At 32.6% G+C, this 18,478-nt stretch overlaps 2 protein-coding genes across 3 annotated transcripts; one reads left to right on the top strand and one right to left on the bottom strand.

The window, feature by feature from the left end:
* Window positions 1-724: 724 nt before the first annotated feature.
* Window positions 725-3,199, bottom strand: LOC145607821 (actin-depolymerizing factor-like). Its single transcript, XM_081663420.1, has 3 exons — window positions 3,019-3,199; window positions 1,780-2,045; window positions 725-1,227 (listed from the first exon to the last, which is right to left on the bottom strand). Exons 1-3 carry the CDS (start codon window positions 3,031-3,033, stop codon window positions 1,077-1,079), a joined length of 432 nt encoding a protein of 143 aa, XP_081519546.1. The 5' UTR covers window positions 3,034-3,199; the 3' UTR covers window positions 725-1,076.
* A 1,233-nt stretch (window positions 3,200-4,432) lies between these two features.
* LOC145606717 (uncharacterized) lies at window positions 4,433-9,469 on the top strand. 2 transcript variants are annotated; one of them, XM_081662544.1, is made up of 8 exons: window positions 4,433-4,611; window positions 5,387-5,462; window positions 5,545-5,636; window positions 5,727-5,827; window positions 6,776-6,845; window positions 8,882-8,909; window positions 9,002-9,050; window positions 9,175-9,469. In XM_081662544.1, exons 2-8 carry the CDS (start codon window positions 5,444-5,446, stop codon window positions 9,203-9,205), a joined length of 390 nt encoding a protein of 129 aa, XP_081518670.1. In that variant the 5' UTR covers window positions 4,433-4,611; window positions 5,387-5,443; the 3' UTR covers window positions 9,206-9,469. The 2 variants fall into 2 exon arrangements, with proteins under 2 accessions (XP_081518670.1, XP_081518669.1); XM_081662543.1 differs by having other exon boundaries at window positions 4,434-4,611; window positions 5,355-5,462.
* The last annotated feature ends 9,009 nt before the right edge of the window (window positions 9,470-18,478 follow it).

The raw sequence follows: 18,478 nt of genomic DNA, 5'->3' as shown, positions 1-18,478 counted from the left end.
GTATCAAGAGAACATGTTACAATTACAATTACTGAAGGAAGTATCAAATTAAAAGTATTTCGGATGGATGAAGAGGGCACAAAACCCATGTGTATCGCATTATTATACACACACGAAATTTAAGGAGATGAGAGTGATACAGAGCGATGCAATAATTGTATTTTGCAACTTTCTAAATAGAAATACGTTGCAATTAAAAAACTATTGTAATTCAATAACTTTTCAAACAGAGCAAAGGATTATTTTAAATATGTACAAATGAAAACTATGCAATTCGTGCATCCAAATCTAGTTCGGTTCGGTCAAGCTGGATCTATTTTAAATGTAAGTCATGCTAAATTATTGTGTCTACATGAGTCAATTTCGGATCAGATCGTGTGTGGTTTTGACGCCTCTAGTTATAAATTGTAATGTTCCAATCTATAAGTATAATTGGTTGTTGCCAACCTATTAGTATGGAATTATTAACAGAGCTTATGCTATTATTCATGATACTGCTTCAATTCCCCATTTTGTGCTCTTTTTTCAACAAGCCTGATTCAACTACTAGTATTACAAAATAAAACATTGAAATAACTTGTTGAAGTGTAGATTACAAAGCAACCTTCAGGGTTTCCATAATAAACTCAAGGAACACTTTTCATCTTCTGATTCCAAACCTTATAAGTTCTCATGACCAATCAATATACAATGAAATAAAGAAATTGAATCATTCCACAACATGTCACCGAAGAACGTCAAAGAAAATCAAATCAAAGAGACCAATACACACAGACATACAGCCATACAGTTGATACCATACAAAAATGCAAAAACGATAACATACAGATATGTAGGGAGTAAGTTGGGATTACAACTTTGATGGATTAGGGAAGCATCATGGTACTGAGGAACCAAAAGAGCCCCTTGAGTCAGGACATCAATAGAAAGAACTCCTAATCAGCCTCCCCGGGTTACCAAGTTGTTTATTGACCAAGCTAGTAAGGTATATGCATCTTTGTCTCACAGCATACGCAATTAGTGTGCGTTACTATAGGAACAGAAAGGTCCCTTCATTAGCTATATCGAGAAATTGATCACTTAGCTCTGTCCTGAAGAGTCTCGAGATCCACTTCAGATGGATCAGTTGCTTGAATCTCATAGTGGATTCCTTCCAGTTCCCTCCTCAAGCTGTCCTTAGAAGTTGCGTAGAGCATCTTGGAGCGAATGCGGGACACTGATGGGGACCTGAACGATAAGATAATAATGTTACATTTGCATGTGCAGTGTTCATGTCAAGCCTTTTGAAATTCATTGTAAGCTGGAGGTGACTAGAATTAATCATGCGAAAATTTGCAAGAGCCAAAAGGTAAGAAACTTTTAAGCAAAGTAATTTGTGCCCTTGCAATGCAGCAGTAATACTATTAGCTTACAGAAACAGCAAAGACCTACACAACTCACTGATACACTCAACCAGCTAAAGATCTCTTGCATATTAAGACATACGAATTTGAGTGCATTGATCGGATAACATACAAAGCTACCAAAGATTAGTGCAACTACATCATAGCTAAATCCTGTTGTAACATCAACATTAATGCTAAGACTCTGATTAAAAATATATTGTTGCTTTTAGATCAGATCTTAGTATCTGAACAGCACCAATATGCGATATACAATTCATAACTCCAACTTTAAACTTAACTAATTGCAGCAACTTCCAATTACGGAGGGAAAACATAGATTAGAAGGTGGAAGCTTAATAAAATCAATCAGAACATCGTGGTACAAAATACTAACCATGCTACGAAAAAGATTTTGCTCTTTTGACAGTTCTCAGAGTTCACAAAGTCATAATCATAAACTGCATAGCGACAATCATTCTCAGGCAACGATGCAAGAAAATCATCATAACTTTCTTCTGGTCCTCCGGTCTTTTCCACAACTACTTCCTTCTTTTTCTCATCGATCTTGAACACCACATAACGGTGCATCTTCTTCCTCTGCAGTTCTGTAAATGTGTTTTTGGTGTGCTCAGCAACTCCTATTCCAGATTGAGCATTCCTCTGCAAGCCAAAACTAATTCAGTGTTCATATTCTCAAATCAAGGCAATACATCATACAAAACCTCCATAGTTATTCATGTTGAACAATCTTACATACAAGTAATAGTTAACAATTCTAGACATTATAAAGATTATCTAAACGACTTAACGACATAAATAAGAACTATCCAGGACTGTAAACATTCCTGCAAAGTCGATACGATCACTGTTGAACAGCAAGGGTGCTTAAAAGGTGATACATTCCTCCATTTTACTAGTTAACCAAACAGATGATACATTATTCCATTTCATGCATAACATCCACATAAAGCAACATTAAAGTTCAAATAGTCTCTTAAGTAGGCCATTCAACCTCAACTTCAGACATATTATGATTTTCAGAAATATCCGATCTCATGTTTTCCATTACATATTAGAGACTAAATTCATAATATTCTATATAACAAAATTTCCCAAAAAAAACTATATCTTTCAACCACAATCAAAAACCCAATTCAACAATAAGTCATGCAAAATTGCAAATCAAGATTCAATATAATACTTGTATAAAAAACTCACTTTCAATATCAATCTTTATAAAAGAAAGTAAATGATTACGCAACCCTATAAGAAATTAAGAGTATATTAAACAATTAATTAATAATAACACCAATTGACATGTGATTTTGTTACAAAAATCCTAAAACTAATACCTAGTACTCCGAATATTTAATGTTTATACATAGCCCTTAAGGTTACGCATATAAAAACCGCATAATAGATAACCAAAAGTCCAAAACAACAAATTGAATGATGTATGATCCAATATCACAGTGATCCAACAACAACCCTACAAGCTAAAACCAGATTCATAACAAGATCACACTTTGATAAGACCATAAATTTCAAACATGCAAGGTGTAATTTAAATAATTAATAAAAACCCAAATAATAAAAATAATTGAAAGCATGAAATGGGTAAAAGAAAGGTTACCCCTCTGAAAGCCATAGTTGCTTAGTTTTGCAGCGAGAAGAAGGGGGAATTACTGTACAAGTTTCAAAATTTAAAAGGAAGAGAGAGGAAAATGTGAGAAGTAAAAGAAGAGCAAAAAAGTAGGCACCCAACAAATAAAGTGGGTCGGTTAGAATTTGATTGAAATTGCAGAATATGATTCTTTGAGATGGGGACTACTTTCAGACGAGTGTCATTTTGGATTTGATTCTGTCTCAGACTCTCAATTTTGGAGTTAAACACATTGGATGACTCTAATTTTGATTTTTCAAAATATAATTGTGGGAAACTTTTTTTTTTTTTTTTTTTCACAATAGTTGATATTTGATTTGATAAGGAGTAAAGTATATTTTAGGGGGTGTTTGTTTTTTTTTATTTTTTGAAATCAAATTGAAATTAATTAATGTGGAATTAAAATTACGTACTAATCTAAAGTTGTTTGATCTTATCATATAATTGATTTCTAGTTTCTAGTATCACTATAAATTAAACGGAGTATAACAATGAGGTTCATGTGTATGGATTTTTACATTACGAATACCTCATTTAGGATATGTATGGGTAGTTGAGATGGATATGAATTTTTGCATTACAACTACCTTATTTTGTAAAGATAATCTCATATATTAAATTATCAAGCGTTACTCATTTAAAGTTTGTTCTCTTCAGTTAATTTCAGTTCCAATAAGTTCAGTTCAGTTCAGTTCTTATCTTAATTTCTTTCTCTCGTAAAATATTCAGCTCCAATAAGTTCAATTCAATTCAGCTCTAATAAGTTCAGTTCAGCTCCAATAAGTTCAGTTCATTTCAGTTCAACTCAGTTCAGTCAATCTAAACAGGCCCTTAGCTTACTCTTTAAGGTGAAGTGGGTTTTAACAACGAAGACTAGTAACAAAAACTAGTTTTTTTGGCAAAGGTAAATGAGTTACCAGATAAGGCAAAGAAAAACTATGTACAACAAAATACAAACAACCAAGACCCATTTTTTTTAGTAGCAAGATAGATTATTAATTCATTAGATCTGACTTTAAAAAGTGTTTTTATTTTTAAAACTCGAACACATCTGGGTGGCTGGATGCATACGGAAATAGGGTTTACCACATATTAATAAACAGAAAATACTATTGAATTCACCTCACATCCGAGTATATATAGTACGTAGTAGATAATTTTACTCAAACCCAACCAAAAAATCTTGATCTGTTGTTTTGTGCATTGTGCATGATTTTTTCAAGACTCTAGCCCACTAGTCCACCATCTTATCCTTTTCTTGTCTATTGAAGCTTGAAAGTGGTCAAGAAGGTTTCTAACTTTCTTTTTTATGGTCAAGAAATTAAAGTTGATTTAAAAATTTTTTTTTTTAGAAAAAAAAAAAAAAACAACGAAGTAGTAGTTCGTACGTACTCGTACTTGTGAAAAAAAAAAAATGATTATGATTTTCTCTGTCCTCTCCAGAAACTCTCCCTCCACAATTAAACAGGGAGCCGTTAACCATAACCATATCCACAACCTCACTTCAGTATAATAGTCAACGATTATAGCATCGATACTCTACCTAATTTCCAGTTTTTTTTGGTTAGTATTCTCTCTTTTTCTTGTTTTTTTGATGTTTTTATAATTAATTGATTATTTTTTGTTTCTTCAATCTTTGCTTCAGAATTCTGAATTTTGCTCATTATTACTGTTTGTGAGAATTTTCTTTTTGGAATTCGTATTGGGTGAGATTAAATAAGATAATTGTTTTGATTGTTACGAGTAGTTAATTGCTAAATTGATTTGCTCAATTGTTGAGTTCGGTTGTAGATGGGTTTCAACTTTGAACTTGTTTGGGAATTAGGGTTTCAATTCGTTCTTAATTTCTGTTTCTAAAAAATTAAAGGAGTTAGCGGAAAAATGTTAGGTGAATTAGTAAGTTAATTAGGTAAGCCAGTTTGTTGATTATAACTGTAACAATTACTACCCGCTTTTTTATATTTTTTTTTTTTTTTTGAAAATAAATAATAATTTTATGGAATTTGACCATAGTTTTTCATAGATATACTGAATACCCCTCTTGTTAATTTTGCCTGGTACAAAGTTATTCATTGACCATAGTATAAGTAAAATAACATTCACGTGATATCTTGTTAATGTTGCTTAGTTTCAAATACGGAGTACTATATTAAATTATGTAGTATGTATTTGAAGATTATAAGGCAAACATGTACATTGAATGTTTTGCAAAAAGCTAAATGAAATTACAATAATACTCCGTAATAATAAAATGGCGGCAGTAGTATTGTAATGAACTAATTATCTATTTGAATGGGTGATTTTAGAAGTACCAACTTTTTGTTTTGGGAAATTAAAGTCAGTGAAACAAAGGCCGATTGTGCTTTGATTTGGAGGTTTTTGGTGACGAGCATCTATGCCCATGGAAGCCAATGGTAATAACTTTAAGCACCTTCGAGTTTTTCTTGAATTATGAGAGTATGGATAAACAATAAGTTTTGGTGAAACTTCTTTTAGGGCAAAAAGCTTCGAATCCCGGAGCTAGGCTTGCAAGCCTTTTGACAAAGAGAGAAAAACTTCAAGATGAACTTCGGAATATTGAAAAACAGGTACTCATTCCTAATTGAATTCTGTAATAATGTGCATTGCAGTACTGTGCATTTAATTTGAAGCTTTTTTGCTTGCGTATATGTTGGTAGGTGTTTGAGTTGGAGACCACGTATTTGCAAGATTCGAACCATTTTGGGCATGTTTTGAAAGGTTTTGAAGGGTTCTTAGGTTCATCGAAGTCTGCAACGAAGTACGAATTTAAATATGTTTTAATGTTTCTGTTTTTTTTTTTTTTTGATTTTTTTTGGGCCTTTGGGGGGGTTGCCTACTAACTTCTTTGATCATATACAAGTAAAATTTGCTAAGATCTTGCTATGTATCTTGTATGATGAACTATTTTCCAATTTTTTTTTTCAGAATAATAGGCCATGTGCCCGTGTATGGGCATTAACTCGTAGTTTTTTATTACACTTGACCATAAATTGTTGTATCACTTATTTTCATGCAAAGTATTGAGGGAAAAAATGCATTAAAGAAGGGCAGGATCATGTAGTGTTATAGGAAGTATATTCTGTATCTGAATTAATTGGTTAAAAAAAAAGGAATAAGTGGATTAAACTTTTTAGTAGATGGGAGATGAAATGAGGCAAACAAATAGGTAGCCGACTGAGGAGAAAGAAGATATAGGAGTTAGATGTCTAAAAGGTGCAGACGTAGAGTACCCCTTGAAAGGATTTTTTCGTGTATTCATGGGCGCGCGTGCACATATACTCTCACATATAGGGAGAGTGGAAGAAAGAGTGAGATGCATCCCAACCTTGAGAGGCTTCTTAGCTATTGTAATTGCAGGCTGTCTAGAAAGCTATTATTTTTGCTTTAACAGTACACTTAGATAATAACATACTTACTATCAACACACACACACACACAATATGCATGAAGCTTGCCTATTATTTGTAGGGTAAGTTGATTCAATGATGCCCAAATTTAGAATCTGTAGAAGAAAACATGTTTCTGGGAAAAACTAACATGCAGGGCCTGGCAGAATTATTGTTCTACGCCCAATTTTACTAACCCCCCCCCCCCCCCCTTCCCCACAAAAAAAAAAAAAAAAAGAAAGAAATGGGGGGTGGGGTTCATATACTTCAGAATGTGGTTCTGGATTTTGTGACAATCACTTCTTTGATTTTGTCTGTAGCTTGAAGCGGCCCAGGAAGTTTCAACCCGAAGATAGAATCTTCTCCTTGTCTTCAGTCACCTCACCTGCTGTATGTAAATTTTATTCTGCCAATTTGACAGTGAAGTATTAATATTTCCCTACTGGCCAAAGTATCTTTGTTGATAATTCTGCTTTAAAGTATCGAATAAGGGATTAAGCTATGTGTAAACATCACTTTGTCATCATGCAAGTAGGGGCTTACTGAATTTCGCTATTTGGATGAAAAGTGTCACTAAAGTGGGTCATGTCATTTTCGTTCTGAGACATGTGCGGATCAAATTGTAATTATAACTTTACAAACTTACTAACTAATTAGTGAATCCTATGGAATTGCCAATTTTGTTTGCTGATCTATTTAGCATTTAGGTCTTCATTCTCACCAACGAAATTTCTGAGAGCTTGTGCCACAACTTATGTGGGGTCAGTGATTGCTCTGTAGTCTATTTTTCTCCTACATGAGGGTGATAATATCCTTAGTCATGTATAGGCCTTGATTACCTATGAATAGCTAGCAATGTAAGATCTCAGAAGACAGGGGCTCTACCTGTCGGTCTAATTTCCTTCTTGTGTGCCTGACTCAGATTAAACACTGGTGGGGTCAACGGTTCCAAAATACCTTTATTGTGCATACTTTGTAAGTCAAGTCAATGTTCATGTTTCTTACCCTCCCATCAAACTGGAGGCTCCTATTTCTTTCTCTGTGGCGACCCCTTGCCCTTCGAATACAGAATTCAGATTCAGATTCTTGTTCTTAGTCTGCTTGAATGTAAGTCTTGGGATTCAATTCAATGTATGGTTGCATTGGTAGTTAGAACTTCTGTTATGTAAGCATTGAGCATCTGCTGATGAGTTTTATTACCTAGGATACTTTATAGAAGAACTTGTGAATTTACGATGCCAGCAAATGATCCTGTAGGTGAAAATTCATTATATTAATCCAGAAAGTGGAGGTTTCGATTGGAGGAGGTTGATGGAGCCATGGAGGAGAAAAATGGGTGATTTTTGCATTGAAGAACTCATTACTGGTCTAAGGGTGAAGGAAACCAAAGTATCTAACTTCCTTGGCAAGAATAGCACATTATACATCCAGAGGTGTTAAAGGTGTGTGTGTGTGTGTGTGTTCACTTTGAGCAAAAATTTCAGATTGTCCCTTTAAAGGTTACAGGGACTTACAAATATTTCCAGACATGGGTAACCTCTAAGACATGCAAGCTATCTCCTGGAATGGAGGGATAACGGGTTTAGAACTCAGAGACAAGATGTAACTCTACTCTCTAGGATGACAGGAACTTATTTGGAATTCTATTCTTGAGGGCATACCTGAGAAAGATATAGTTCATGGAAAGTGGTATCTAAGATTATCTCATCCAAGCCAATCAGTATCAGTGGTCAACTAGATACTAGTAGCTTTAGTGTACTAATATCCGACCAAAATCCTCATCTCTGGATAACAGCAATATTGTCTAAGATAGGAATAATATGGGCGGCAGGTTGCTCCAAGTAGAACTGTTGATGCTAGTAGAACCAGTAAGGTGTAAAATCAGACTCCATGAAAGGGTTGTAGATGATTCAAATTTATCTACAACTGCAAGTGCCTATGTTTGAATTTTAGTGATTTTCCTTTTCATGTTTATTTGCATATTTAGCTTCTTGCCTATTTCACAAAATTTATCCATCTGAATCACACACACTCACTTGTACTGGGGGTATTCCATTGGAATCTTTAAGAAGTATGTGACATTGCGCGCCATTATGTCCTGCCACATCTATGTAATAACTGCTTTTCATCTTATATCATTCCTTTTTGTTTTACATATAACTTTCTTTTTAAATGGAGGATTAACTTATGTTCTACCTTTGCACTACCTTTTGTCCTCTGGAAAAATTCTGCTCGGAGTACATCATATGCTTGTTTGTGGTTTAAAAATTGAGTGAACTGGATATCACTCATATCAGCATAGATATAACTAAATTTGTTTTCTTCATTTATTAATTTATATAGAATAAGTCCAAACCTTATTCCTTTTTGGTTTATTTTTGTTGTTCGGAAGAAGCATCTTGTTTACATTTTGTCTTTTTGTTCAGGTTGAAGAGAACGCAGGTGGACGTGATGGTGAGCTTCCACCAAGTTTTAATACTTTAAAGAGAATTTATATGATGTTGGTCAAATGGGTTGACATTCTATTTTTTCAATTTAAACTTCAGATATTGGTTCTGGACGATCAAAGGGTGGAGGCTTACCTACAAATGGACAGTAAGTGTGGTTTCCCATTTGCCTAGAAAGCCAACTTATCTGTTTGCGTTGAACAATATCTATCTCAAGAGCTCTTTATTTACTTGTTTTAATATTGCTATAACTTACAAATTTTCATGACCAGGGGCAAACCAAAGAAGGGAAGGTTGACATAATGAGATGGAATAGGATGTAGGTTGGTAGATGCACAGATTGTGAGATGAAAAATGATGCAGTGCCAAGCCCAATTCAAATTGCCTTTCATGTGACTTGCTGTGACCTTCAAAGTAAGTTCCCTATTGATGTAATTAGTGGTTAAAATGAGAGATATGTTCATATGGCAAAAATATATCAGTGATGTTGTTGGGTTGATGGCATTCTGTTATGTGTTGTTGTAACATTATCTATTGGTAATGAGAAAGCTATTTCTTGTTTGTTTGTTTTTCTTTTTTTTTTTTTTTGGGTTGATGTTCAGTGAGTATTTGTTTCCTCTACAGCTTGCAATTGTGTAAAGTTATTTGTTTCTGCTGAAAGTGCTAATGGTGATGATTTGATGATATTGGGAAGAGCATAAGTTGAAAAGGGTCCCTTTCAGTATACTGTAGCACACTAGCACATATGCTTGATTCCCACCGTATGCGTGTGTGTGTGTGTGTGTGTGAGAGAGAGAGAGAGAGAGAGAGAGAGAGTGTGTGTGTGTGTGTGAGTGAGAGTGTGTGCGTGTGTGTGTGAGTGAGAGTGTGTGTGTGTGTGTGTGTGTGTGTGTGTGTTTGTGTTTGTGTGTGTGTGTGTGTGTGTGTGTGTGTGTGTGTGTTTGTGTGTGTGTGTGTGTGTGTGTGTGTGTGTGTGAGAGAGAGAGAGAGAGAATTAAGTCATTTTCTCTTGAGTCTCCTTAAATTTCCATCTGTATGATGTCCACCTCCATCCCGGAAGGTAAAAGTGTGATCTTCATTAAGTCATGAATGTCCCTAAATTTCCATTTGTATGATGTCCACCTTAAACCCAGAAGCAATATGTATTGTTCAATTCCTTTGGGCCAACATGCTTATATGAGCTAGCTTGGCTCTTTAGTTTGGCTACTGCTTGAGCTATGGTCTGTTTTAGATGTTTATATTTGAACAATCTATTTTGTGCTTACTAAGCTATTAGCAAGGAAATTAAGTAAATCACTTTTGATTCATCTCCCTTAGTGACCTATTGTTAGAGATATGTTTAAGAAGACTCATAACAGTATATTGACGAATGATAGATACTCATATTATGATAGAGAATAGACAGAACTAGAATGTTTTTGGCGTGCAGTCGCAATATGTGCATATTGTGTCCGTTAGTCCGTATACATTCTTGTCCTTGATCTCATTAGTTAGATTTTCCCTTCACATTGCTGATGCACACAAGTTCCTCCAGTTAATAAAATGTTGTCACGACTCACAACAACAATTTTCACATCATGTATAACCAATATAAATTACTATCACGCCAATTGGCAAATACTGTTGTCACAGCATCAATTTTCACATAACGTCTAACCAATATAAATTACTGTCACGCCAATTGGCAAATACTATATTTTAAAGTATGTTCTCTTAATCTTAAAACACCTAGATATTACCACTTAATATTCTGTTTCATTATGCCAAGAGGTGAATACTGAATGTTATGATTGGATTATCAACAAGGGTTCAGATCCACTACTCTGACAGTTAGGACACCTCCTTGAGATCTTTCAAGGGTTATGATTCATGGTTATGAGATGGTGAGACCTCTTCAAGCTCAATAGTATAAGTTGTCAAAAACAAGGGGCAGGCCTCCTGCCCTTCTGGTGTTGAAAACTTGAAATAATTTTCTGTAATACTGTGTCTGGGAGGCACCGGCAAAGCCAATTTTCTAGACGTTTGTGGGGCTTGATAGGAAACATTGATATAACTTTTGAGGAGGGGGAAGTCTTTTGGTGTTCCTTATCACCTGGTCCTAATCTCGTATTGAATATGTGGTTTATTAGCCCCCACCCATCGCACATTTGTCACATGCTGTTCTGAGAGACTCATTCCAGATAGTAACCCAATTAGAAAATCTGTTAGGATTTAGGAATTTGTGGGAAGACTTCAATATAGCCTCCCCCGTCATATTACACTTTGAAAGAGTTAGTAGGAAAGACTTTTTATGTTTGAATTAGCCTACCCAGGTCATTTTCTTTTAGCTACTATACATTCATTGTGGATATAATTATATGTTGTCTACTTGTATTTGGTGGTAACATGTCACTTATAGATGAATATGAACACAGAGAAAACATACTATGTACTGATGTCAGGTTTAAGTGTCTCCAATTCCACTGAAATATGGATGATGTGAAATCATACAGTTTTGATTATGTTTAGTGACTTGTTATATTGTTAATCAGTTTTTGGAATTTAGATGGAGATATAGTTTATAGATGACATAACTGAAACATTGAATTTATATATAGAATAAAATAAAATAAAAAACTCTTCAGCATAGTGCTACGACATTAGTAATGGGGAAGTCGGCCTTTTACCCTCCTATCATCTATATTTCATCCTCTTCTATCAGAATGACACTGTCATTAAACGGAATTGTTTTAAATTTTCTCTAGGAAGACACAAAAGTCATTTTAGTCTTTGGTTAATTTATGATCTTTTGGCTAATTTTCTGAATTTTGATGTTTCCTCTGATAAACTTCTCTAGTGGTTTAAGTAAGAAGTTGCATGTTCTGGCATTCTTAATTAGCGGGTAAAGATGTTCAAGTTGAGTGCTTAATTGCTAAAATTAGGGGTGATGCTCGTCAATTGTTGGGTCCTAGATATACTGATTTTGTCAATAGTTTGGTTGATCATCAGTCCATGTTATTTAATTCGGTTTAGTTGAATAATCTTAATGATGGCATTTGGAGTCTGAAAGAGTTGCATGGCCCTTTATTGTGATCAAGTTGTAACAAGTAGATAGCTTGGTGATAGTATGAGCACACGTTTCACTCCCTAGCATGTTGCCTGATTATGGGGTTTTGTGTTACTCAATACTCATACTCAAGCAGTTATGTTACTCGTATGTGTCCAGGTATCAGATTATGCTATTTTACGAAAAAAATTTCCATGTATTTGGTCCAAAATGAATTGTAAGTGCCCATACACTCATGTTAGAAAATAGGGGGATTCGACACATATTTGAGGTGAAATGAAGAATCCAAGTAATATACGTGTTGAATGATATACCGCGTAGATGTTGACACAATACTTTCAACTAGCCAAAGTGTACCTTTTCTGTACTTTGCTGATCTGGTTTCCTTTACGAGTAATAATTGTTAGATTTTTTCTGATTAACAAGTGTGTTTACAGTACATCCTATTTTAAGTTTGCTTTGTTGACTTTATCTCCCCTTGATGTTCATAATGTAATCAAACTTTTGACTTTGTCATCGCCTTTAGTTACATTTGTTGATTCATTCTCAATTATGGTTGTGTTTCATTCCTTCTGGCTTCGAACGCGCCTTCGTATCGTTGCGTCTGAAATCACTATGCGACCTTTTCTGGAGCAGGTGAATATATCTTTTGTTTGGTGTCTTGTTGCTTCAAGTTGCAGGATAATTACGTTAATTTGATTCATTAAATACATTCAATTTGTGGTAGCAGGTTGTCAATTTGTAGTATTGTACTTGATAATTTAATTAGTTTTAGCTGATTTATTTAATGTATTGGTTATCTTTTTCGAGCATAATAGTGTGATGTTCAGAGAATTCGGCTGTTTCAACTAAGAGAGTGGGATCAAACACACTTTATGCATTCTATTATTATTATTATTATAATTATTTGAGGACGAAATGTGATGGGCTCATTAAACTTGACCTTTGGTGATGCATAACTTGGTGCCGGTGCTATGTACCTGGTAGCTAGTACAATATTGGTCCAGTAAAGGAATTATACTTACGGTCGTACAGGGCTCATAGGGATAGCACAAGCCGGACGTTGCTGTAGACGGGAATCCTGAGTACCACCTTTAAAACTTCAACCAACAAAACTAAGGGTGTGTTTGGTAAAGAGCTTTTAGCTTATTTTGTCCAATTAGATGTTTGACCAATTAAAAAAAAAAACTAATATGGGTGTTTGGTAAATAGCTTATTAATAGAGCTTTTTAGGGTCAAAAAGCTCTTTTAGAAAAAGCTCATTTTAAGAGCTTTTTAAAATTAGCTCTTTGTCTCTTAAATACACTAAAACAGCTAATTTTTAACAATTAACAGCTATTTACAAAATATTTTTACAGAATCAGCTGATCATAACCAGTTAGTCAAACTAGCTAATATAACCAGCTAGTTAAATCAGCTAATACAATCAGCTACCGGCTAATTACCAAATAGGGCCTAAATGTAATTGATATCCCAAATAATATTTGTTGTTTTACCATTACACAAAAATCCTAAAACAGGCCCATAAGGAATATGTATTTCATTTACTAATGTTATTGCTCGTATAATAAAAACCATTTTCATATATTCTGTATCTCTTATCTTGCAAGACTTCATTAAAAAAAAAAAAAAAAAAAAAAAAAAAAAAAAAAAAAAAAAAAAAAAACCTATGGTAAGTTGGTAAGTTTATTGTAAAGATGTGTTAAAAATACAAAAACATGTCTTGTATAAGGTGGATTTTCATAAATTTTGGGCAATTTAAGGATACATTTTTTTTATGATAACTTTAACCCATTTGAGGGTCACTTCTGATTTGTAACGAATTTGATAGTATTTTAATGTGTTTCTAAATTCTAATGGATAGATGTTATAAAGGCTTATATGAGTGATTTAGTACATTATGAGAATTATTAAAGGGGAAAGTTTATTTTAAAATGGTAAGTTTATTTTAAAATGGTGAGTTTTATTGTATATAAAGGTAAATTTATCCCGTCTTAAAATAAATTGATGAAATCCACTTTATTCAATAATTTGTGATACAAAAATTTCAATAATTTTTCATTGACAACTTTTTGTTTAGTTTGTTGAGGTTTCAAATTTAGGGTTCATAAATAAAAGAATAAAAGTGAAATTTATGTTAATAAATGACTATAAGTAGTACAAGGTTATATCATGATACTTTCTTAATAAAAATAACATCGCAGGCTTTATTTTACTTCAGACTTTAATATTGTACTTTGCTTGCGTTTTGCAATGATTACTAACTTGCTTTAGGCTTAATTAGTTGAAACGTTGTTGTCTAACAGAATCCCAGTATTTATTCTTTATATTCGTGGAAAACCGTGGGCTGATGTATATAAAATCAATCATATTCAAATGTCAGTAATATAGTCAACAAATATAAATGCTTGCTTAATTTTTTGGGGAGGCAAATTAAGGTTAGATAAATTGATCAAACACTCACAGCAGTAGTGAATTATACGATTTGATACACCAAAAATTGACTAGGAAATGCCAAAAGGTGATGTAGGTGAAGTGAACCCTAAAAGTTAAATTGTATTTTGATTGTTTAGTTAAAATTGACAGGAGCCAACTTTTTGACGAAATATCTACAAATTGAAAAGCAACAAAAAAATTGGATCTTTATTTTCTTTGGGATGGCAAACAATTCACCTATAAACCCAAAAGTTTGAAATAATTGGTCAATTTTGTTGCTAAAAATGAGTATATACCCCTCTATCATCCTATAAAGTTTGAGGCAACTTTTTGTGGTTCAAGGTGTGACAAGATTTTAGATGTTTAACTTTTTAAAGTTTTTTTTACCAACCATATCTTTTGATCTTGAATTACAAGAACCTCTTGTTTTGCTACATGAGTCTATGACAAATTAACAATATGCATCACGTTTATGAGTTAGCATCTAATATGTCAATTTTTCCTTTCCTCTTTCGAAAATATTGTACTATATGTATAAATGTATTACTCCCATTTGCCAAACAATATAAAACGGAAGAACTGAAGAAGTAAAATCTTAACTTAATGATGATTATTTTGATATTGTACATTAATCTGTAAATTTTAATTTTCTCTTACTAAAGATCTAAACTTTATGCTAGTCTTTCTACTAATGTAATTATATAAGCTAATGACAAGTAAATGCATATTTGCACAATCATCACATAGACCTCACTAGCTAGTTAGTGACATCTAATTATTTGGTATAAAACAATTGTATTATATCAATTTTATTTTGACTGGTGTGTGTATTGGTGTGTTAAGTCAAGAATTGGTTGATTGAATAGATATGAAGATAGATGCATTAAATTTATTCAAATGAGGAATCTTAAGTTGAATAAAGGGCAATTGTGTGAGGTTAGACTTAAAGGCAGAGTTTTATGAAGCAAGATTGCAAGAAGTGGAATTGAAACTTCCTACCTTGCTAAGCTAATTAAATAAAAGAACTCTAGTGATCTTACGTTTTGAATTTGTGATGATAGTTTTGAATTTGTGATGATAGTTTTTCATTATATTCAATGAAATTTCTTTTTTCTTTGACTGAATACTTTGAGTATCATATCTGGACCATCTAGTAATGGTATGTCTTATATAAATAAAATAGAAATAATCAATAGAGTTGATTTTTTTTTTTATTATTATTTTTTTTATGGTTAATATTAAAGCCGAAACATTTAGCTGATATACAAAATATTGAAAACATATTGTAGTATTGGGTATCGGGTTCAAACTAGTTTCACAACTATTATTAATATATGAAAATGATCTTTCATGACTTTGAATATCTTCAATGACATTGGAGTATTTTTTTTATTTTATTTTTTTTTTTTTGAGAAAAGCAAAATTGTTATATTTAGATATGCTAGTCATGATTAGATTTCAAATTAGCAATTGTCCCTCAAAATAATGATTATATAGAAACAAACAAATTAAGGCCCAAAGATAGTATGAGATGTAGACAGTTTAAGCATCCACTAAACGCACAAATGTAAATCAGATTATTAGGCGCCTCAATTTATTTATTTTGACGAATACCTTATAGTTATAGTATTATATAAAAATTAGATAGTTAATTAATTAAAGGTTTCATGTCACAGACAAAATTTTGTGAGTTGGTTCACGAACGAATAAAGTTGTTAAAAATAAAACAAAAATATTGTTGACTAATGGACAATTTAAGTCGTCTTAGATAGAATAAGTTCGTTTCATTAGCATTTTTCCGCAATGTTGTTGAAAAGGACATATATCCATATTTTGACTCAAAATTTGGTATATACGAAATATGTGATTTCCAATCTTTATTTTATTTTTTTAAAATGTTGGAGTAAATACTTTTGTGTTATTGTGACCATTATAATACAATTATAGAGTGAATTATATTGTGACAATGTGTTAATGTGAGCATCGTAATATGATGTGATCCATGCTTAAAAACTAGCACAACACCATAGTAATAAAGAATACGACTATACGAGTATGTACACTAATCATATCTAGATGTATATATGTTTCATACAACAAACTTGCCGTATTATTGTTGTATTTATTGATCTAGTAATAACGAGTACTAAACATAAACAAAATAATCTCTAGTTTGAGAAAGTACATATACTTGTAACGCATTGGCATCAACGTAATCAAAGAAAGTTTTGTCTTCATTTTTAATGATCCTACACTCATCACGATTATACTATCATAAGACCAACGTAATTTTTTGATTTGAATATCTTTTTATAACAGATTGAATTTTCAAATAGTTAAAGTTGTATTGTTAGGGCTTATTCTGATTTATTGAACTGAATTGAACTGAACTGAATTTAAGCTGAAGAGAACATGCCCTTAAGGGGGGTGTTGTGTTTGATTGGGCCTTTTATTGAAGTATATAGTAGCATTCATTGTAATGTTTGATTGGATTTTTTTTTTTTCATCCTCAAACCTCGGATTTAGCTTCATTCCAACCCTTTACAATCTTATTATACTAACCTCAGCCCCTAAAATTAAACTTATTCCACCCTATATACATACCATGATTAATTACAAATATAGTCCAATCAATTTTAAATGGAACACATTTGATCAATACGGATTTCCCATCTATATCATCCCAATTGTTGAACCAAATAAACGAACCATAAATTCTTTTGAAAAATCAAAATCAAATAGAAAAATCAGGTAGAGGAATCTTTAGGAATAAACAAGGTGGGACCAGTAACAAGGACTTGAAAAAAATAATGTTTGCCATAATTCTCCGAGTTATTTTTTAAACTAAGGACAATCTCATGGTATATGTATATCGCCAATTTTCATCATTAATTAGATCTTTAATAAGCTTTAAGCTAGCTAAAAATAATCCTCACATCAAAAAAAAAAAAAAAAAAGGTGTCAATCAATGCTTCTTGAATCCAAAGCCTCTCACTTCGAAAGCAAGAAATTACCCGTATTGTTTAATTTATCACACCAACCTATAATTATATATCTCACTATGGATGGCATACACAAAATATAAATCAATAAATTATCATCAATCATACAAGTATTTATATTCCCTCAAGAAAAAAATTTCATCAAACAAATTATCTCCAGCACCAAAATACAATTACTTTAAGTTTAAAAAAATATTTTGTGTATTAGATTATAAAAAAGGATATCCTAGAACATGAGGACATCACTCGTGTCAATAACTAATTAATGTTGTAAATCAAACAATTAATTCAAAATACAGGTCACCTCCTAAGAATTAACATGTGTGGACACATAATACTAAATTCTACAAGTTGTTTAATTTAATTATTTATCAAAAACTCTCGTACAATAGTAGTTAGTAAGCAAAAGTTCAAGGGCTGCTCAATGATGCTAAAATACCATTATATAATTATATTAGAAGAGTAGCATTCATAATTTTTAATGGTATATGATCATATTGTAAGATATACTCGTATTCAATTAAATAATTTCTTTTTTACACGAAGTTATAATAATATTGAATTTTTGACCAAAAAGTTGAGCGTGGTTGCATTAAGAAATTCTGGTATAAAAAGAGATATGATTGATAATTGTAAAGAAGATTATGAAAGTAACTATCGTCCAAATCACAAGCTAAACTGTGCATGCATTTATCCAAAAATATGTAAACTAACAAAATACTTTATGCAACTTGCATGTTTCTCTTAATAATGCACGTGATAATTAGACTAGAGTAGTCAAGTGAACTGTGAAGAATATTAGAATAGTATGCATGAAATGGGTTAATTATAATAGAGTAATTAGAGTTGATCATTAGTTGTTATTGGCCTTGTTTGGCAAACGGTTGTTGGCTGGTTCACATGGCTTGTTTGACCAGCTGGAATATTTGGCTGTTTATAATGGCTTTTGAAATTGGCTGTTTAAGCTGGCTGTTTATAAAAGTGTTTGGTAAATTAATTGTTGGTTGTTGGTTATTTATTAGATAATTTGTGGGCCAACAAGCCAAAAGCCAACAAAAAAGCTACTCAATGCAGCTTTTTCATTTTGGCTTA

The sequence above is a fragment of the Chenopodium album genome, chromosome 23, assembly GCF_948465745.1.
Source record: "Chenopodium album chromosome 23, dcCheAlbu1.1, whole genome shotgun sequence".
Classification (NCBI taxonomy): Eukaryota; Viridiplantae; Streptophyta; class Magnoliopsida; order Caryophyllales; family Amaranthaceae; genus Chenopodium; species Chenopodium album.
This window is presented reverse-complemented; position numbering and strand designations above follow the sequence as displayed.